Source organism: Ambystoma mexicanum, chromosome 12 (assembly GCF_040938575.1).
Source record: "Ambystoma mexicanum isolate Mex_15411 chromosome 12, UKY_AmexF1_1, whole genome shotgun sequence".
Taxonomy (NCBI): domain Eukaryota; kingdom Metazoa; phylum Chordata; class Amphibia; order Caudata; family Ambystomatidae; genus Ambystoma; species Ambystoma mexicanum.
In genome coordinates, this window is record NC_090936.1 from 919,902,200 (window position 1) to 919,925,614 (window position 23,415).

At 44.9% G+C, this 23,415-nt stretch overlaps 1 protein-coding gene across 10 annotated transcripts in view; it reads right to left on the reverse strand.

Annotated features, from left to right (window-relative positions):
• The window catches only part of CAPS2 (calcyphosine 2), a 1,666,464-nt gene that overhangs the window by 435,504 nt on the left and 1,207,545 nt on the right, over positions 1 to 23,415 (reverse strand). For all 10 annotated transcript variants that reach the window (XM_069629404.1, XM_069629399.1, XM_069629401.1 and 7 more), the window contains one exon: positions 15,394 to 15,468. In XM_069629404.1, the coding sequence (XP_069485505.1) occupies positions 15,394 to 15,468 (75 nt within the window). The remainder of the gene's footprint in view (positions 1 to 15,393; positions 15,469 to 23,415) is intronic.

Below are 23,415 nucleotides of genomic sequence, written 5' to 3' on the forward strand. Positions count from 1 at the left end.
TATACAGGGTCCCTGACCCTGACTTAACCACGCAATCTAGTGTTTGGCCGGTCTATCAGCCTCCCCATACCTCTGCTCTAGCTTTGGCCTGTTCAGGAACTGTAGGTCCCTTTGGGCCAACTCTCTAAAAGCATCCAGGGTAGACTTAATGTCGTGGCGCAGCTCCGGGGAGGGGTTCTCGCTCACACCTTTCCGGCAGTGACCTCAATTGAGATTCACCCGCTGCCAGGGCTCTCCTCAAGCACTTGAGGCCCCCAATTCCACCAACATAGCCACCCCCTAACATACACCTTGCATGCTTGCCAGAGAGTAGCAACCGAGGAGACAGACAATGTTTTTGTCAAAATAGGAGACCACCTGAGCACGTATATGTACAGGAAAACACTGCGTCTAGCAGCGCAGCTGGCTTAAACCTCCAGGGCGGGCAAGGTGCTGTATCCACTGAGAATCGTATGGTCAACCGTACCAGTGAATGATCAGATAATGTGTGGAGCACTATGGAGCACTGTATAACCCTGTTGAGCAGTGAATCAGAGAGCAACCACGCATCTATGCGGGAACATATCATGGACGGTAGAGTAGAACTGGTCTCGACAAGCAACGCGTGCCAGGCATCCACAAGCCTTAGCAGCTGCATGTTGTGTAGTATTTCCTGTGCCGCTTTGGTCAGAGATCCGGAAGAGGTGCCAGTGCAGACCAGTTCTACGTCCAGAATGTCGTTTAGGCCACCCCCATACACAATCTCCGCCAGTGGGTAAGAGGTGCATATTGCAAAAACCTTCTCAGAAAAGCCCTGGACATCTATGTTGGGGATCACAGACATAAGTGGACCAGCACAAATCTGCCCTTGTCATCCACCTTTGTGTAGAAGTGTGTAAAACGCAGCAAGCGATGTATCAAAATCAGCGCACCCCTGGAGTTAGTAGAGTAAGAGGTGTAGTATCTCTGGGATCCCCAGCTCAATGCCAAACTAATCGCCTGCTATGCCAGCACATGCGTTTCCTGCAAAGACAGAATCTGGGCACCATGTCTAATGGCATACGTTATGATCTTACGTGCCTTTATCCGGTTGCCCAAGCCCCTCACGTTCCAACTAAGGAAAGTGACTTCCTGTGTCATTTGCCCGCTATGTGCCATAAGCATTCACACAAATCCTGCCCCCTGTGTGCAGGGGCACCAATATAAATCTGGTTCCACTATTTTATCCACAAAGTGCATTTTAACATGACCCATCTTAACCGTGACCCTCCCCCACCCCCGATCCTCAATGCACCCCAAACTGCAGCAGTGTCTGCCCCCACGACCCCCTTTCACCAACCCAGAACCAAACATTTGCACTTGCAAGAGGGGCTACTATACCCACTCAGGGGAGGCGATTTGCATACATCAAGACTCAACGTATAACGTGACTGCCGAACAGTCTACAAGAACGTTGCAATGAGCACAGCTCATTTAGCCACGTTAGGATGTGAGAGGAGGTCCATTCATCAAGTGGGCGCCGAGCTGTCCGCAGCAGGCGCATCCTGTGGGATGTTTGTCTCTATGAAGAATATGGCTTCGGCTGGGACAGTGAAAAAAGTACACCTTGTTGTCATACTGGAATTTGAGTCGAGATGGGAACAGCATGGCATCCTCTCTCTCATCAGTTTCTTTACTCCTGTGAATGTGCGCTTTTCTTGTTGTGCAGCCACAGCGAAATCGTGATAAATGTGTAAACTGTGTGACCCAAAACGTAGATCTTTCAATTCTCTGGCCCATCATAGTATGTGGTCTCTGTCTCTATAGTTCATGATGCGGGCAATGATGGGCTGTGGGTAATCGCCAGGTTTGGTTTTTCCCCTGCCTTGCCCAGTAGTGACCTGAGTAATTCCTCCACCACCATCTCCATGACGCCATTAAGAGTGCCCTGCGGCACTCTTATAATTTGTAGATTATTCCTGCAGGATCTTGATCCTATGTCATCACATTTCGCCTTCACCGACTTCATGTTCTTTTCGTCAGTGATGATACCGCCTCCTGTAAAATCGTGATGTCATCCTCAGCCGAACTAATGCTGCTCTCAGCCTCAGTGATCCTGTGCGCCTCCTTCTCTAGCTAGCGCCGATAGACTTAACATTAAACGTTAAGTTGTCAAATTTTTAGTTAACTGCGCAAAAACCTTTCTGCATGGCATCCGTGATTTGCTGGATGTTCAACGGCTGAGCCTGGGCAGCAGGGTTCCTGTACGTGCCTGCCATTAGGGCCATCATCTCCGAAACTCGGGGAGTGGCCTTTGTGAAGCGGTCCATGCTGCTGCCTTTCTTGTTGCCAGTACCCTTCATCATGCCACGGCTTTTCCAATCACAGCCAGACGGCTACCCAAGGGGGCAACCAGTAAGGACCATCAGCAGGGGAATTGGCGGCTGTATGTTCTAGTTCTGTGTAGTCAGGCTGCTGGTCCTGTGATCCTCAGCCAGCCAAACGCCCGGCTCAGGGCTGAAGTATTATCAAGCCTCCCCCTCAATTCTAGCAATCTTGTCCCCCAGCAGCAGGTAGGTCCATTTATGTGCTCCACTTCGGGAGTGTGAAGTTGAGTGAACAGGGAGCTGTACCAGTGATCGGGCACAAAGCATGAGGGATGCCAGCAGCCACCTCTTTCACTCTTCTGCTGATGGTATGCAGGACCTGGGGCAGCACAGCGGTATAATGGGCGCCATCAGTTCACCACCATGGGCAAGGACACCAATTCCCCCCTTCTAATCACCAATAGCCTTGTGGCTGCTCTGCGCAGCTTATATGGGGGCTTGCTCCACAGGACCCAGCAGCAAGGTTTGAGCGCCGAGCCGGCGTCTCAGTTGTCCCCTCAGGCTCCGGGACCCAGGGAGGTGGGGAACCACGTGATGTGCTGGTGGTAAGCAGCTGCCCGATCAGTCAGGCCCTCTCAGTCATGGCCTGTCCCGCATCGCCACACACCTCCGCAGCTATGGCGTGGCCCGGCTTGGCAGTTGTAGCAAATATCTCTGGCCCCGGTAAAGTATTCGGATCAAAGAACGGATCACCTTGGTTCCGCTGCTTCACAGTTCGCTCGTGCAAAGCTGTGTGGCTCTCTCTCTGATTGGTGCAGCGATAAATGAGAAAATCAGAGCTTAAGAAGAAGCCGCCATACTGGCTTAGCTACTCCACAGTGCCCCCTTATTTTTATTTTATCATGAACTACATTTCATTCTGTTTCAGAGTTAGCAATATTGAAGAAAGAAGACAACACATAAAATGTATGGGGTAAGACATATGATATATATATAGGCAATGCAGATATGTACAGACACAGATTTGTATTTTTTAAATATTATTTCAAGCCGTGGCTACATCATCAGCCAATGAATCGCAGGATTATGCTTCTGCGGTTAAGGCGAGCGATGACTATTAAGTTCTATCCGTGGCTAAATGACTCCCCTGTTAACATTGCAACCGCAATTACAAACATTTTGGGGGTTAGGCAAACGGCATAAAATAAATTACAACAGATATTGTAGTATATTTTTGCAGTCTGTGCTCAATTTTTATCTGTTTTTGTTACTTAAATGGGGCCCTTAAAAGGGTTGTGTTGGGGGAAGGGAAGAGGGGTGCGGAATAGGGGAGGAAAACACACAAGCATGAAAAATATAAAGGGAATTAAAGTAAAGAGAAACATATATTTGGGGAATTTTCTTTCTCTTTATCATTTCTTTTTTTTTTAAAGGGGGGGGAATTGCCACTTAAAACAAAAAAAAACCTAAGGATAACAGTTAACCTGGTGTTCAGCAACTGCCTTAGTTGTGGCAGCTACCACGGCTACCCATGCCGTGGGAGGTGCACACAGGTTTCTCATCTCTGAGAGATGGGGAGCCGGTAACATTGTAGCTTGTGCAGTTGACACTGCTGCTGAAGTTGAAGCTTCATTGAGTGTCAGGATGTCCCACTGGTGGATGCAGGGGCTGTAGGTGGTGCTGATGTCCGTGCACATAATGCATGAGCCCCATGCATTTTTATTTTGTGGTGCTCGTGTGATTTCCGATAGTCATCATCCACATCATCCCAGCAGACTCACACCAGATGGTTTATCATTATTGGTGTTCCTAGGCTTTGTGACTGAACACTAGAAGGGCCCCTTCGTAGAGTTTTCTTGAACAACGTGCATAGTACGTCCTCTGCCTCTTTTTTCAAACAGTGTTCTTTCACCTTGAAGTATAGCCAACTGTCTGCAACGGTCTTCATTCCAGTTGCTTTCTTCCTGGGTGGCGAAGGATTGGGGATCCAAGTAGCATCGTCATCACTGCTGCTATCTTGGTTGGACATGTTGGAATGTCCAACGGGGGGGAAAATGGAAAACAATAAAAATGACAACTCTAAAAAGGCAATGCCTCAAAAAATGAAAGTTTCTAAAAAAGAACTAAATACTAAAACAAAAAATAGACAAACTTAACAAATCCCAAGACATAGAGGATTAGGTGAAAAGTGGGTAAAAAGGTAGAAGTTCTTGCAGTTACTTGGATAACCTTTCACTAAGAAGAACTAATAGCAATGATCAATATAAACTTCTTTTTTTGTGGGTGGGGTGATTATTCGCAGCCACACGTGCTGGTTGGACACTTTTCAACATACGGATGTCCTCATACGGCGTGGCCGTAGCCAGTCAATACATTGCAACGTGTGACTGGACCTTTGTCGTCGTGGTTAGGTGTTGCCTGATATGGTTGGCTGGTGCATCAGGCATGCAGATGCAGAGCCGCGTTGAAGGTGCTCGATGTCCTAATGGGTCATTTCACACGCACAGAATTTGTCAAACAGCATGGGTGTACCCGCATCAATAAATCGCAACATGTGATCAAACCGTTCGTTAACGCAGAAGTCACATGTATGCACGGAGACGCAGTGTGTGATATGATTGGGTCATTTCATACGTGTGGATGGCATGGGTGTAGTCACGTGAATATATTGCGGTGTGTCATTGGCTCGCTCGTTATCACAGCTAGTAGGGCACTGCAGGCCATAATGCGATTGGCTGTTAAAAACAGGTGTGAAGCCGTGTCAACGTAACTTTTGAAATGATTGGGCCTTACATTGACACAGCTACTGCCACGTGCAGGCGTGACTCCTCATTGGGTGATGTCATTGGTCAATAATTTAAGCGCAAACACATCATTGCGATTTGGCGTGGCCACACATACGGAAAACATTCTGGTTTGCTACATATTGCATAACCGCGTTACACCTCACTCCCAAACACCTTTTTTCATGTTTTCCGTAATTGCTTTTTGTGTCTTGGTGTGTGAACTTCATTGGGAGCCTTCAGGAACTTTTAAAAGCAGTACCTTGTTTTATCCATTCCTTTTTTACCTTTCTTCTTCCTATAACTTTGTCCTTTGTCTTGTGCTTTGTTTGACAGTTTTTGTTATTTTAGCATGTTATATATTTTTTTTTTAAATGTGTTTTTATATTAAGGGGCTGAGTCCTTCTTGTGTTTTGTATTTTTCTTCCACGGGCCTGCATTTCCATATGACTATGACCAGCAGGGATGATGAGGGTGTGAGTGGCTTCAGCTTTATCGCCATGGAAGAAGCAATGTGCACACAAAAAACATAGCTGACAGTTGAGAATATTTCTGTGTAAAGGACCAACACAGCATAAAAGGAGAACGAGGATGTCTTGTGTAATGTTTGCGTTAAGTTTTTTGTGGAGGGGACCTTCACACAAGCCATCGCAAAGCTTGGGGACATCGACGTTAATCCAACATCTTGTTTGTGTTCATTGGGATGAAGTGGATGAATCCTATAGGAAGGTTCATGTAAAACATAAGGTAAAAGCACATGGAGCAAGATCAGCACAGCAGTATTTGTCATCTATGCCAGAGACTTCGAACAAAATAACTATTTTCTACCATCTAACACCCAACTTCAGTGCATCCTGCCTGCATCTGATCTTTCTAACTTTATTGTGATGTGCAAAACCAGTTACAACTTGATCGAGGTGAGAGGTGGCACCTTAGACGATTTGAGCAAGACTCTTTAGGAACATACGGCCAATTGTCAACCTTAGGTATATTTTTAAGTGTCTATTTTTGTTAACCCCATTCTTTGTTATATGTATGAATCCTAGTGTTTTTTCCTTCCCAGTTCCTACCTCTTTTTTAATTACTCCCCAAAACAGTCCTTTTCAGACCCACCTTTCAGTTATAAAAATGGACAATAAAAACACATACTGTAAATATTGATCAAAGACATTTAATTGATCCTTTCAATACAGTGTGTGTTAAAAGAAACTGCATACCCTTAGGTATTTTATTATAGCCGCGGTTATCGCATGTGGGATCCACGGGTAGAGCCCCCTAGCCGTTGCTGAATTTAACCGCGCATGCATTTTAATAGCCGCGGCTATAAAACTGATTTAAAGATAAACATATGTAGTTATATACAGTAGTCTTGTAAAGATTTATTTTAGGATACATTGAGTGTAGTTTTTGTGCAGTTATTGTAATATTTGTTTTTAAAACAATTTATTTAGGTTATTCCAAAATAATTACAACTCAGCAGACAACCATAAGTTAAGCAATCAAAGCATAACAAACTATAAAATGCAATAAACATAACAAATAACATTGCAAATCTAACACTATAATCATCAATTGACTATTCATCATTAATTATCTTAAATATGACTCTTACACTTAACCTACAAGAATACAACATCAAAAACAACACAAACATCAACCCTCCCCTACCCCCCTACCACCTAAGAAAAATAATCAATAAATATAAAACAAAAGCATCTGACAGAGCATCAGGCATAAAACTCATTGAATTTACCCCACTGTACATCATAAATATCCTCTTTGGGTAGCCTACTCAATTTTTAAAAACGAGAAAGTGCTTGCAGTTGAACCAACCAATCATCCACACACGGCTTTTTCCTAGTCTTCCAGACTCTCAATATCAGTTGGACAGCAACCAAGGAGACCTTAGCAATCCAACACAATATCAGATATTCAAGATGTCTCACACTACTCGAAGATTTCAAAATCACTGCTAATGAATTTCTAGGAAAAGCGATCTCACACACCATATCAACTCTATCCAAGACATCATTCCAACGTTTTAATAAGCTTCTATTCATCAACAGTACATATAAACGTAAACACTTTGAAAAGTTAAGCAAATATGCAAACAGAGATTTTTTAAGAGCAGGTGTATTTGGGAGGAATGTGGTTGCACAATTTCTTTTTATTTTACTTTCTACACAGGATACATCGTTTTTATTAGCCTAATTGTCTGTATTATTAATGTCAATTATGTATGGAATAATAAAACCCTTGAAATTCAAGGAAAAAACTTTAGCTGTTGGGATGTTAAGGTGCGAACTTAATGCAACAAAACCCCTGAAATTCAGCTCAAGCCACCGTAACTTCACATCCCTGTTGCGCAGCCTATGACCACAGTGATGACATCACAGATCACATCACGAATGACATTTCTAATTACATTACAACAGTAACTGGCATTAACCATGGCCTTCAGCCATGGTTAGTGTGCATGGCCACATATGTTTTAACACATGAATGGATATGATAATTTATTTGTATCTCGCTCATACACAAGTGTTTCAGATACTAGTCATGGCCTTCAGTTATGCACAGTGGCCACAACCTCCACCCATGTGCAGTGAATATTTTAAAACACTAACAGGCTACCAACCATAGATTTGGGCTTTTATCATTGGATACAGCTTTCAACGGTGTCCAATGCATAATATTTACACTGATCAGGCACTAGCCATGTACTTTAGCACAATACTGGCCAGTGGCCACAATATTTGGCTGTGCCTATGATATAGTCTAACAAGTGGCCACGTCCTTTGGCTGTGCTGACCGTATATTCTAACATATTAATGGGCACTAGCTATGGCCTTTACCCGTGGCTACTGACTACAGCATTCAATGTTCCCCACTGTATATTTTAAAACAGTGATGGGCTACTAGCCATGGTGTTTAACCATGCAAATTGGTATTTTTTTAACACTAACCAACAACTAGCTATGGCCTTTGGTGCTGACCAGTGACCCCTGGCCTTTGTCATGGCCAAGTCCACGGCCTAAATTGTTATTAAGGTAATCAAAGTTTTCATGAGCTTACTTATAAATGATGGTATGTCTAATTCCATTATTGATGTAATCAGTTATCTTTATATATAAAGCGGAATGTATGTGTGTGTGTATGTTTGTCCGGCTATACAAATCCACACTGTTGAACCCACTGCTACCAGATTTTGCATATATACTTCATTTGTCTGGGACACGATTGTAGTCTATGTTTGGATGCAAAAGATTCACTCCGTAGACACACTCATTTACTGATGCTCACCCCGATTCACTACAGTAGGTAATAGAAGGAGGTTATTCTTTTGATATGTAGTACTACTGAATACAGTTCAAAAGTGTTTATTCAAGCAATTTTAAAGGGAATTAAAAAACAAAAGTAAACTGTTTTGTCACGCCACTCCAAATATGGGAAATGGTAAGGTCACACTTTACTTAAGTTCATTTACGAGAAGAGAGCACAATCAATCAATCTTTATTGGACATTTTATCAAATGTGCTGAAGCCATTGAGTGACAAAAATGCCGCACAAAAAACGAACATCACTGGAAATGCGCCATCTGATGCAAAGTGAAAATCAATATCAAGAGCAACTTTCTCCAGGGCAAATAAGAGGCCAGAGCAAACTGAAGCAAGACTTGCCAACAAGAGGAGAAGAGCAACATCCTCCAGGGCACATGAGACACCACTCGACCAGGACACGGGCCACGCCAGTATATAATGCAATTAGTGTTGTCACCAGTGAGGCAATCAGGGAAGTAATTTGTAATTTCATCAGTGTTCTCATCCAACATGTAATTAGTGATGTGATCTGTGATGTGCAACAGGGGTCATGAAGTTAAAGTGGTGTTAGCTGAATTTTAGGGGTTTTGTTGCGTTAAGTTCTCACCTTAACGTCCCTGCAATAAACGTTTTTTCCTTGAATATATATATATATATATATATATATATATATATATATATATATATATATATATATATATATATGGGATACATTACTCACCGTAATCGTATTTCTGATGCTTGTATCTGCTTAGATTCACATGCTGTGCATAGGCCGACATCTAGTGGAAGTTGCGGAGTATTACAGTTTGTTTTTCGAAACTCGAAAATGGGCGTCGACACAGGGCGTGCCAGTAATACTATCCCTAGTGTGACGTCCACTGTACCCAAGATCCCTCACGCGTCTAGGATCCTCAGATTGTATTTTTTCTGACATGAGGTAGCATGAGGAGTAGCGCAAGTACAGATAATCCAAGCAGATAGACAGAAAGGTAAGACTACAAGCAATCATGCGCCTTCTCTCAGACGGGAGGAAGGGTGGGTCGCATGTGAATCTAAGCAGATACAAGCATCAGAAATACGATTACGGTGAGTAATGTATCCCTTCTGAGGCTTGTGGAATCTGCTTAGATCATATGCTGTGCATAGATTAGCGAGCAGTACCTGAAGAAGGAGGTGGGATGTGAGAAGGGTCATGAACAAATAAGTGTCTTAGAACCGCTTGTCCCACTTGTGTATCTGCCTTGGAATGGGTGTCAATGCAGTAATGCTGAGTAAAAGTGTGAATAGAGCTCCAAGTAGCTGCTTTGCAAATGGTGTCAAGGGGTACATTTGCAATGAAAGCCAGAGTGGCCCCAATGCCTCTAGTAGAGTGGGCCCTTGGCATGAAAGGCAGAGTTTTTTCAGAGAGTGAGTAACACAACTGGATACAGTTAATAATCCACTTCGAGATGGCACCTTTAGAGACGCGATCCCCCTCTCTGCCTGTAGCTTCGGAGACAAACAGTTGATCTGTTTTTCTTAGTGGTCTGGTTTTATTTACATAGCAGAGGACCGCCCTACGCACATCTAGGGTGTGTAGTTTCACCTCAGCCGAGCTTTGCGGGTCCTGGAAGAAAGCCGCGAGCTCGATGGACTGGTTTACATGGAATTTTGATATACATTTAGGTGAGAACCTAGGGTGTGTGCGTAAAACCAGTTTGTCTTTATGGACAGTAAAGAAGGGATTCTGCACTGACAGAGCCTGAATTTCACTGACCCTTCTTATAGAAGTAACAGCTACTAAGAAGGCTGTTTTATAAGTCAGGTGTTTGAGACTGCTTTTATGCATGGGTTCGAAAGTGGGGCCCATGAGCTTGGCTAGCACCACATTAAGGTCCCACCCTGGTGGTGGGTCTGAAATAGGAGGGTAAAGTCTCTTTACTCCTTCCATGAAGGCTTTAACTACTGGTACTTTCCACCATGAAACCTTGCTATGGGAAGTGGTGTAAGCCGACAGGGCTGCCAGGTATACTTTCGGTGAGTTAAAAACCAATCCTGCATCTAGCAGGTGGAGCATGTATCTAACAATAGTGGAAGGAGGGCAATCAACCGGGTTGATTTGTCTACTCTGGCACCAGATAACGAACCTCTTCCACTTGTTAAAGTAACAGTGCCTTGTGTTTGGTTTCCTAGATTCCTTTACGATGTCCATACACCTCTGTGGCAAATTGAGATGTCCAAACTCTATGACCTCAGGAGCCATGCTGCCAGGTTCATTGAGTTGGGTTGCTGGTGCACTGTTTGACCTTGGTGCTGGGACAGTAGGTTGTACCAGGCTGGAGGTTTGATGGGCTCGCACACCTCCATCCTGCGTAGGTGTGGGAACCACAGTTGTCTTGCCCACATGGGAGCAACTAGGACGAGCGTCATCGATTCCCTGTTCATCTTATTCACCACTTTCCTGATGAGAGGAGTTGGTGGAAAAGCGTACGCAAACATCCCTGACCAGTTCATCCACAGGGCATTCTCCTGGGAGTCTGGTTGGGGGAACCTGGATGCAAATCCTGGGCATTGTCTGTTTTCGCTTGTGGCGAATAAGTCTATAGTGGGGAAACCCCACTGAGAGAAGATATCTTCTATGACCTCTCTGTGTAGAACCCATTCGTGTTCCTCTGGGAGGGAGTCTCTGCTCAGAGCATCCGCTAGGGAATTGAGCTCCCCTGGAACATGTTGTGATGACAGGAAGATGTTCCGTCTGAATGCCCATATCCAGATTTTCTGGGCAAGCTTGGACAGATTTGGCGAGCGAGTCCCTCCCTGCTTGTTCAGGTAGAACATGGCTGTAGTGCTGTCCGTCCGGATTTGCACTGACAGGTTTAGTAGGTGGGGCTCAAACGCCTGAAGCGCTCTGAATACTGCCAGAAGCTCTAGCAGGTTGATGTGGTTCTTGGCCACTGAGTGAGACCAGAGACCCTGAGCTGTGTGGTGGAGATGGTGAGCTCCCCACCCCGTCAGACATGCATCTGTCGTGACTACTGCCTGTACTTCGGGATCGTAAAAGGGTTTCACCTGTGCGAGATTCTCTCTTGTCCACCAGTGAATGCTTTGTACCAGTGTTGGCGAAACGACCACTAGATCGTCCCACTGACCACTTGCCTGAGACCACTGTTTCGCCAACCATTCCTGCATGGGACGCATGCGCAGGCGCGCGTGGGGGACCAGGTAAATACATGACGCCATCATGCCCAGTAAACGCATTGCTTTGCGTACCGTTATTTGTTGACCGGACTGATAATGCGGAATTTGCAGTAGTATATTCCGAATTCTTTCTTCTGAAGGAAAGGTCAACCCCTCTTGGGTATCCAGGATTGCTCCTAGGAATTGTTTTGAGGTGCTTGGCACCAGGCTTGACTTCTTCTTGTTGATTGAGAAGCCTAACTCGTTGAGGAGGTTGATAGTCCTTTGAATGTTTGTCCTGCAAATTCCTGGGGTTTCCCCCGTTATGAGCCAGTCGTCCAGGTAAGGGTACACTGGGATTGCCTCCCTGCGTAGGTGTGCAGCCGCCACCGCCAGTACCTTGGTGAATACCCTTGGTGCTGAAGCTATCCTGAAGGGCAGTACCTTGAATTGGTAGTGTCGACTGTCCACCTTGAAGCGCAAGTACTTTCTGTGCGCTGGGAACATGGAAATATGAAAATAGGCATCTTTCATATCCAAGGTTGCCATGTAATCCCCCTTTTTTAGGAGGGGGATTACCTCTTGTAGCGTGGTCATACGAAATTTTTGGGGCTTGACATACTTGTTGGCAGGCCGTAAGTCCAATACTGGGCGCATTGTCAAGTCTTTCTTTGGCACAAGGAAGTAAGTTGAATAAATACCCTTGTTTACCTGGTGTCCCGGGACGAGTTCTATCGCGTCCTTTTTTAGAAGAATGGCGATCTCCTCGAGGAGAATCTTCTGATGTTCTAAGGAGTGTACTCTTTGTCATGGAGGGTAGTTCCGGGGACGCTGCAGTAGCTCTATACAATATCCTGTGGATACTGTTGACAGCACCCATCTGTCTGATTTGATCCCTTCCCAAGCCTGGGTGACGTTTGAAATGCGTCCCCCTACTGGGGTTGCGTGAGAAGGGACCCTGAACTGAGCGTCACTGCTTTGGTGGAGGCGTGCCGCCTCCCTTGCTGGGGCTGCCTCTGCCTTTACCACGACCTCTCCTATTACCTCTGCCGTAACCCTGGGTAGACTGTTGGTTGTTGTTCCACTGTGTACCCTGCCCCTGGGAATAGTTAGATCCTCTCTGGGAATTTTGGCCGCGTGGGCGACGAAAATTACTATTCCCTCTCTGGTTAGGGGGTTTATTGGTTAACTGGCCAAGGGACTTGAGTGTCTCGTATTCGTCCTTGGCATTTTTCAGTGCGTCTTCGACTGCCTTACCAAACAACAGATCGGTTTCCACCAGTTTGTCCAACAATGATGCCTGGGTTTCTGCTTTAAAACCAGACTGCCGTAACCACGCATGTCTTTTGATAACAGTGCCCTCCGCTATCAATCTGCCTGCGTTGTCCGCGGCGTCGAAGGTTGCTTTCAAAATGCAACCAGACAAGGCTCTACCCTCTGCGGAAATCCGAGTTAATTGGCCCTTTAATGGTTCAGGAGCAGAGGCTATGAGTGCCACGACTTCTTCCCACTGATGGCAGTTGTAGCTGGCCAACAGGGTGGTGGAGTTAGCAATCCTTGCTTGATAGGCGGACGTTGAGGCTACCTTCCTGCCGAAACCGTGTAGTTTTTTGCTCTCCTTGTCGGGAGGAGCTTCTGACAATGACAAGGGAGTCCCAGCCCTCTTACGAGTGTTGGTGACAACTAGGGAATCTGGCTTCAGATGTCCTCTTATATAGAGAGGGTCAGACTGGGCCGCCCTGAAAAGTTTTTCAACCCTGGGATTGACTGCTCTGGTGAGGTTCGGGTTCACCAGGGACGGATCTATTCTCCGCTGAATGGATTTAAGGATAGGGATGGTCTGGGCAACAGGCCTCCTTTCTCCCACTAACTCTTCTGCGAAGTCCCTTTCCTCCTGGACACCGTGGGTGTCAATGTGGAAATGTTCTGCTGCGCGAGCGAGAACCTCATTTAGGAGGGGTTGGTTATCGACCGGGGAGTCGGTAACCGGGGCTTCGTTCTCTACTGGAGAATCTACTCTGTATGTTTCCGGGTCATCCTCCTCTTCTTCCTGGTCCTCATCATCCCCATAGTAGCCCGTCCTGGTTTGCTCTTCTATCATACCAAATTCTTGGTCCTCACAAAAGGAAGCCTCTCCTTGATACCGTGAGTATGGTCTTGCGTAAGGTTGTACCTCGAAGGGTTCTGACCTCATCGGAGTTTCAAACCGGGCCTTTTTACTCGGGGGGGATAGGATCAGTAGAGCCTGAGGGTGTGGCCCCTTGTGGATCATACGAGAGGAAATGTTCTGGATTTTTATCATAAAAATCAGCCAAAGAAGACATTCTTGACATGACCCTATGTCTTCACTGGACCATTTTTTGGAACTGTGAATGACTCTCTCCGCAAGTCTATGGGATTTATCTTGAGTAGCTTTGCTGGTTGTAGACCTATCAGCAGACCTGGTCTTGTCTGTCTGTTTAGGGGGAGTGGAGTGTTTCACAGGTGTGGAAGAAGGCACAGGTAGTTTCTTCTGCTGTTTTCCCCCCTCCCCGTGCGTTGAAAAATGTTTTCCCTGTCCCTTAGTGGCTCCGGAGTTTTTCGATGCCTTCCGTTGAGGATCGGGAGAGGTGTCCCTGTCCTTCGAGCGTGGGGCCTCGCTGGCTTTAACTGCGGCCTCCGAATCCTGGAGCACGGCCTGGGGGTGGAAGTCGTCTTCGTCTTCCGACGATCGAACTTCTGTTAGCCTAGGGAGCGAGGCACTCTTGGCAAGAGTGGATGATTGCCTGGAGTCATGCCGCGATCTTGATCGAGAGCGCACAGAGGACACCGAATCGGACCGTTCTGTCTGTGCCTCTTTCCGAGAACTCGACGTTGCCGAGTCTTGGTTGGACTTAGTGTGTTTAGTATGTGGAGCGCTTGTGTCGCCGGGGGTCTTCCCCATAGCCGCCCTGCCGGACGACCTTCCGAGGTCGGGGACCTGTGCTCGGCTGTCTTTCGACGCCGTAATGCCCTCGCCGTCCGAAAGTACGGCGTCACTGCCATCACTGAAAGCGCTCTCCGCTGCCATGGCCGCCTGCCTGGCGTGGTGGGCCCAACGCTTCGTCGAACGGTCCTTGAGTGTCTTAGGTTTAAACCTACTACACGCTCTGCAGTTCGCCTCGGGGTGGTCCCTCGGCAAGCAGAGATTGCACGTGGCGTGCCTGTCGACACAAGGGTATTTGCGATTGCACTTGGGGCAGAATTGAAAAGGGGTACCCTCCATACGCACCTTGAGGCAGCGGGCCGTTAAGTGTAGGAAATGTATAAGGTGTACCTATATACCAAGAGTGTAGCGTATGTACCACCCCCCACTCTCCCTACTTGCAGGGCCGAGGCCAGAGGCCTTCCAAGGCCCGGGCCGAGGCCAGCAGCCTCCCGAGGCCCAGATCCGTCGTGCAGCAGGCGACGGTCGATTTCTTCTCCAGCTGGCGTCGAGTGTCGAAGTTCGACGTTGGGGTGGGGAGGGATGTGAATAGATTCAGCTTTTAAATTTTTATCAAAAGTATGGCTAAGGCCAGGGGACTCCGCAAAATGCTTCCGACCAGTATGGCGGAAAAAAACAATCTGAGGATCCTAGACGCGTGAGGGATCTTGGGTACAGTGGACGTCACACTAGGGATAGTATTACTGGCACGCCTTGTGTCGATGCCCATTTTCGAGTTTCGAAAAACAAACTGTAATACTCTGCCGCTTCCACTAGATGTCGGCCTATGCACAGCATGTGAGCTAAGCAGATTCCACAAGCCTCAGAAATATATATATATATAGTAATGTATAGTATAGTAATGTATTACTACAATGGCATTTTTACTTAACAGCTTTTACCTTGATATAATTCTACCATCGAAGCGTAATTTGTTTGAAAGCACATTTTCTGTTATGGCGGCTGTAGGCTTTATTCTGAAAAAAAAGGACAAAATATTACTCAGGTATATAATAAAAACACTAGAAGGTTTCATCCAAAACAGGTAATAGAAGTTCTCAGTCAGATAAACCAATCTCTCCTCATTAGACAGCAGGATCCATTTTAAGTTATATTGCATTTCCTTTGGCTGACTATACAATGCATTCAAAAAAAATAAATGAGTTTACTGTGTTTTGTCCAGCAACCGCCTGGCACCTTTTGCTCACTTCAGAGCAATTATGAATGTTACAAGATGTGTTACATCATTCCTTTGGTATCTAGCTATAGTCGACTGTTTCCATAGTATTATTTAAGATTGTGTACTAGTAAAATAAAGATGTGCTATCTAATCCACAGTGATCTCCTAATCCTCTTTAAAGGTAGAGGGTACGAGGCAGATTGGCTGGATGATGAATCATCAATGCTGCTCTTTGCTCTCTTGTTAAGGCAAAAGATAATGCCTACAAATAGAGTGAGTATGTGAACATTTAATGGGTATACCTGAAAATAATGTTAGTAATTCAGCTTTTCAGGGCAATGCCTGAAAATTGTGTGAATTCAAAGCTGGACCCCCCCAGGAAAGCGGATAAACTGGCAGCAATATGGTTTCCCTGCTTATTTAACGAGATTAGTACACTACAACAGATGTATACTCGGCATTTAATGTACAGATATTAGGGCAACAATGACAAACACATCAAACAAATTGAAATCGAACAATAAATACATAACATAGGTCAGGAGTCATGGTCAAGACAAACCAGACTTGCCACAAGGTTTTGGCAAATCATGTGGGTGCTCAACCCAGGCCTAATCTACTGCAGTTATGGCATGAATTCATTTTGTGGATCAAACAGTCCATATAAAGGATCAAAGTAAAGAAAAAATCATCAATGTTTAAAAGGACACAAACCCTCAATTCATCAGAAAGTTGTTTGAACATCCAGGGTATAATTCCCCGGATTCTGTTGATGTGGTCCACGTCTGTATATGTTTCGGCAAAGAGTCATTGATAAAATCACAGGAGGATAGATAGAGTGATTAGGGACTGGCATTCAACTATTTAGTGCTCATGAGAAAGAAACAAAAGACGATTGTTGAGCTGTCAACCTCTGTTCATGGATTGACTCTGTTCCTACATCTTTATAGCTAGCTTGAATGCTAGCTTGAATGGCCATTCAAAAATTCTCTGTTTCTCCCATTGTTCTGTGGGAAGTGTATCCCCATGCACAAGTGTACAGCACCTAAATATTTCAACGGGTTTGCTAAGCCCAGTTCCCTTTTGGGCACAGTGTGGCATTCCGCGTGGGGCAAAAGTTGCCTTTGAGAGACAACTCAGCCATTATTGCAAGGCGTACAGAGATAGGACCTTCACTGAGGAAGACCATAAAATTGGTTGAAACACGTGTTAGCTACACATTAAATATTCATGAATAGTATGAAATAGTGGTTTTGTGATTATTTCATCACAGAGATGTGCTTTTACAAACTAATAAGTGCCAGTGGGTAGGGCACAGTGGCAAGGTTCACCATTTTTAATGTACGCTTTTCTGTGGGTCTTTCGGGCAAAGTCACATTCTAACTAGGGCCTTGCATACCCACCCGCTTTTAGTCAAGTAAGGAAGTGTTCAATATATTGAACAACAGGCTCAGTAGGCTTTGTAGTAGCTCAACTGGGTATCAGCCCCAATCAGTCATTAAATTAAAGATAATGCAACTTGAGTGACTTACTTCATTTGACGAGTTAAAAGGTAATATGAATTACATACCATGACGAGGAAGCCGACAAAGTGCTTCAATACAAAGAGCAGTGGGGGGAGAAGGCCAAAACTCGCCCGAGCATACAGCTCACTCTTCAAAGAAACCAACTGACATGTATGCAGCAGTGTGTTATCGTGATGTGCGGGTAAAATGAAATACATGATTACGTCATGGCTTTACGATGTGGGGGAAGACGTTCTGCAGTGTTTGCTGGGCCAAATGGAAACATAGAGCATAATAACATCACCACATGTTCAGGGGACTGTGGGCCTCATTCTGAGTTTGCTGGTATCCTGGCGGTAGAGCCACCAGGATACCAGCAAATGTAGATACCGTTTTTGTCACTCGGTCTGGCGGCATTGCTGCTTGATTTCGAGTGCCAGTGTGATAGTGAAAATCACCATTCATGGAGTCCTGTAGGACTCCATGAGGGGATTTGCCGTCATTACCAGCTGGGCTTTTTTTGCCAGTAGGTCGCCTGCCTCACCCCCAACATTTAGCTGGAGGTAACACAGGCACCCCACTGGCAGACCCACAGTCGGCTGGTCCGGTAAAGTGCTGGTATCCACAAATACCGGCCCTTTTTTACACGACTGTCCGACTTAGAATGAGGCCTAGTGTATGTAATCAATGATAAGTTTGGTGGACATAGTCTTACAATCTGTGTCAAGCCAGAAACAACAAATAAAAAGTGGATGTACTCGTGTAGGGTGGGTCCAGATTGTTCTCGCTCAAAGTTTATACACTATGATGTATTTAGATGGTGCAATTCAAGCTGGCTAATGATCAACAGTGCTATGTGGAGGGTGCATCAGAAAAATTATGACTGGATTATAAACGGATCATTAAGCCCTTCTCTACTGGTTTTCATTAAAAAAAAAAAAATCCAACAAGCTTCTTTTCGAATAGGCTAATGGAATAGGCTCTTGTGGCAATTTAAGTTGAATCAATGGGTAGAATTGTTTAATGGTAACATCCAGTGTGTTGGGACAGAATGTTGGAACACAAGTCATAGGGTTCTTTTGGTCTGTATCTTCCTTATTTTGAAAGAGGTTCTCTCTGGGTGTAAAATAGGGGCGCACCGAATAGTAAATGTACTATTCGGCCGAGTACCGAATAGTTAATCAAATCGTTTATTTTTTACAAACATGTTCCAGAACACGATAAACGCCACCTCACCCAAAAAAAAAAAAATCAGAACAGAAGTTTATTAAGCTTCTTTACACTTGAGCACCATGATCACATGCTCAGCACAGAGCCTGGCTAGACTGCGAGATCCAGAAATAACAACCATATTTGTACATTTCATATAGTATAATGCCCTCTGACAAAGCCAACCGTTGAATAAAACCCTAAACACAAATGCATGCAGCGTTTCATCAACCCAAAGTACAATATGTGTAGCCTTTCCACACCAGAATATGCAGTTATTTTACAACTAAACGAAATGTAAATGTATGCAGCATTTCACTCCAAATAGTAATGTTTACAGCTTATCCCCACTATCCCATCAACATATTGCAATATATGTAGCTTTTCTCGGAAAAACACACACAAGAATGCATGTGGCCCCAACAACCTATCAGCACACGTAAGCTTTCTGCAACAACAAACATTTATGCATGTAGCTGTTCAATAATAACACATGTCAATGTCTGCAGCCTTCCACCAACAACAAACCGCAATATTTAAGTGGCCAGGACTGGGGTACAAAGCATCTTTGCAGTATGGTACTTGTGGTAATACAAGCTCCAAACTAGCTCAGGCTATCTCACATCTCACTAATAGTCCCATGTACAGCAGATACATTAGCACACCTAAAGCTGCCAGATAGCTCGGTGAGTTACTGGCAACATGCTCGAGATCTGTGTGCACACTGCAGATCACAATATCAAATCCCAACAGGGCACTGTCATTCATCATTCCAAGCTAGATTACTTGAAAATCTTGTTATTCATGGCACACGCTAAAAGAATTGGTCACATTTTTAAAAAAAACAGTGTAAAGACGCCATCATAATAAGGCAACAAACAGACACATGTCACTGCATTCAAATTATACCTACAATTGCCCCTCTAAGCAGCAAGAACTGATAACGGTCAATCTTTAACCCAAAAAGCAGGGTGCACCAACTTCAGTGGGACTTAACTGTCAATTGCACTCCTTTTAAAAGATCGTATTCTCTGTTTTTTCAGCTTATGGTTACCAAAAGAAAAAAGGACAATTCAACATTACATTGACTCCAATGGCTTTTCAGAGCCGCTCAAATACTCTGTCAAAGAGCTCAGCACATTGAAAAGCAGCACCACCAATTTGCTGCCAAGGGCTGCTTTTTATTCAGAGCGAGCACCTTTAATCGTTGCCTTGCCTGACAAACCAAGCCATGCGTGAGTGGCAAATGCAGGGTGCTCTTCTTCTTCTCTCGCAAAGCCTATCCCGTTCGCCTCCACAACAGCCATAGATCATGTTTGTGAAAAGAATGATACTCTCCAAGGCCGATACAGTAACGCCTGGGTGCTCAGGCATGTCTTGAAAAGGGAACTTCCATGCATACTGCAAGGAGTTAATATCTCGCTTTCGGCAGTGGGGTAGGCTGTGTTCCCCAACTGCCTTTGCAGCTTGTCTAATGTGGCAAAGGGGGAATGGACTCCAACAGAGTATGTATTTGTGTCACAAAAGGGGGAGCTGCATCACAAATTGCGCAAACATCTTTAGAATGATCGCATGCTCCTGATGCCCATGCAGCTTTCTGTGTGCATGGGCAAAGTAGGGTATGATCTGTATACAATCAGTTGTACAAACCACGTACCCTACCTTCCCTAACGAACCAGCATTAAATATGGGTCTAGGTTACATGTTCACAGGGGGAACACAAAAGGTCTAGGCCTCAGCACTGTATAAGATTATACTTCAGACACGCCCGGCCGAGAATAGCAAGGCTAAGGCTAAGTGGGAACAAGACTTGGGACAACAAATTGAAGACGAGGAATGGTCTCGGATCTGTGCACTTACTAAACAAATATCATGCAATTCCAGATACAGACCAATTCACTACAAGATAGTTCAAAGGACACATTACACCCCGGTAAAGCTAAAACTTATATACCCGGCTGTGTCAGGTAACTGCCCAAGATGCAATGCAGAAGATGCAAACATATACCATATGCTATGGGCGTGTGCTAAACTAAGGGGTTACTGGAAGGAGGTATGCGAGGCCTGGATGAGATGGCTGACCAACCAGTGGATTGGTGCCCATGCCTGCTGGGTGTGGTCGAAAAAACTGAATCCGATATGGCGTAAACTTTTAAACCCGAGTCTGCTCATAGCTAAAAGGGCGATTCTGATGAAATGGAAAAGTACAAACCCCCCATCTAAGGCTGACTGGGACAAAGACATGGTATGGACGAATGATATGGAAGAATTATATATAGACTCTGTGCTACCATCATCCAGACCAAAGAATATATGGGAAAGGTATAAAGTATACCTGTTGGATAAGGCTGAACGTGAACAATCCGACTTGGAAGGCAATTGATTATGTATAATGTATGAGGCAATAAGTAATATCTGTATGTATCCATATTACCTGTGTGCAAGAAAAAATAAAGTCTTAAAAAAAAAAAGATACTAGACAGAGTAGCCTACATACAGCTACAGAAATTCATAGAGGACAAGAACATTTTAGGGATCTTTCAATCCGTATGTATAACTGAACATGGGACTGAGACCGCACTTCTGGATCCGAAAACAAACATCATTGAAATCGTGGAGAAAAGCCACCCAGCACTCTTGATGGTGTTCGACCCATCGGCAGCTTTTGATCTCATTGATGACGAACTTCTGCAAAAGAGATTAGACGAAACTGCTAACTGCTCCAAGAAAACCACCTAATGGATCATTTCATTTCTAGGTCCAAGATTATCAAGAGGGGCTGTAGAGGATGCACAGGCCACACCTATTACCACCACAGGGCTCATGCCTGTTGCCCACTATCTTCAACATATACATCAGGCCCTTCCTTGACCTCCTTGACAGCCTGGGTGTCTGCTATGCTAACTTCGCTGACGACGCCCAGGTGCTCTTGGATTTATCAGGGAATCACATAGCTATACAACTATGGTTGGCAACTAATTCATTAGCCCTCAATAGTGAAAAAACAGAACTCCTCATTGTAGCCACAGGGCCACGGCTGAAGAAACTGGATCCACTATATGCCAACTTTTTGATCGCGAGTAATCATATACCAGTCTCCAAATGCATCAAAACATTGGGAGTTTCCCTCGAATTGTAAACTCTCCATAAAACACCAAGTATCCCACATACTTTCAACCTGAGGATACATTAATAAACTTCTCCATCAGGTCAGACCCTTCCTATCCCTCAAGAACAGAAACCTTCTTGCAACTGGTATGATAAACTTCCGACTAGATTATTGTAATAGTCTATTGATCAGCGCGTCCCCTGCAAACAACACAGAATGGAGCAGTAAGAGCAATTTACCGACTTTCTAAACGTGAGCGTGTCACATCACACAGGAAGTCCTTACACTGGCTGCCCATCAAACAGAAGATTATTCATAAAACACTGTCCCTCACCTACAAATGTAGGAGCAACGCAGCCCCACAATATCTAATTCACCGCCTCAAAGCCAAGCAATGTGTACGAATGCTACTGACTGACGACAACCATAAATTAAGTCAACCTCGCTTTAAACTCACCAAATTTGGTGGAACAAGCTTTGAAACACAGGCACCCGGAGAATGGAATTGCACCACCTCCTATATAAGAACTTCTCCATCTTTGGCTAACTTCAAAAAGGCTACAAAAACCCTCATCTTTAACTCCACAGAGTTCCCATAACCCGACTCCTCTGGTTCCTGATAACTGTTGTTGTTTGTTTGTTTTGTTCCAAGTGCGCTCAGAGGCCCATGAGCATGTAGTGCTCTATAGAAATTAAAATAAATATATAAAATCAAAACGAAATTGCAGCGTTCCCTTTAAGACTTCTCCCTGGAGGAGGAAACACAGTATTTATCGTGCACCCCCCTGGAGTACAACTGATCTGTTTAACATTTTTCAGAAGTTCCTTGGAGGGGCCAGCAAATTTCAGGAGTACCCTCCAGGTCATTTATAACTGCTAACATCCCACTTCTACCGACCTTAACCAATTGCTAAGGGCTGCTCTCCCTGACGAAACCTTTGCCCTGCTAAAACAACATAGTAACTGGCCACCTGAAGAACCCCGCCAACAACAGGTTGAAAGCTTTTGCCGATAGACTTGTCTAATCGGTCACTGAGATTTGCCCCAGGAAGACAGATCGGTCAAAGATCAACTCCTGCAAACAAGTTAAGGGGAAAAATCCTGCACACTTGAACCGTTGAAACAATGTTTTGAGCAGTATTCCGGAATGATAGATGTGACTGTGGTCACTCCACAAACTGTAATATCAGTTTGTTATGGGTCTGGAACCCCAGGTAGCAGAAGGAACAAAAACTATCTTGATTGGCTGGGAAGAAAATAATTTGACTCAGGTTCTATTGACTGCACAAAATGTTCATGAAAAAGCAGAGAGACAGAAAGCAAGTACTGAAGCTAAGCGAGTGGCTTTGCCGATTCAGCAGCTGCAGCCCTCTCAAGAATGAGGAGGCTTCAGACCTGCAGCTGGGGGGGTGAGGAAGGTGGTATGGCTCCTCCCTGCATACAGGTTGTGAGAACAGCAGGGAAACCTGTTGTAAATGTGTGTAATGATCAGCACAATTATTTCAAAGAGTTTGGCCACTGGAAAGCAGAATGACCCAACAAACTACATCATGACGGACGAGGTGGGCAGCTTACAGACCCCGTCAGCTCCATGTTCCTGCCACCTCCTCTACCACCCTCTGTGACTGTTAGGACAGCCAGGAGGTCCATGAAATGGTAGCTCCGCTAATCCCTCTTAATCCATGTAGACTGTGCTGTAAATGGTCAAAAGGTTTCCTTTTTGCTTGATACTGGGGTGGCCCGTTCTGCCCTGAAAACTTCCAAGTTTCCCCATGTCATGTGCTCTGATGAAGTTGTTAATGCTGATCATGATATTCAGGGTATGCCTGTACCTTATCCTGTGTGTCACCCTCTGTCTCACCCTCTAACTCTTTGGGTCCTATCTCTGATAAACATGCCTTCTTATTCAGCCCTTGTAAAA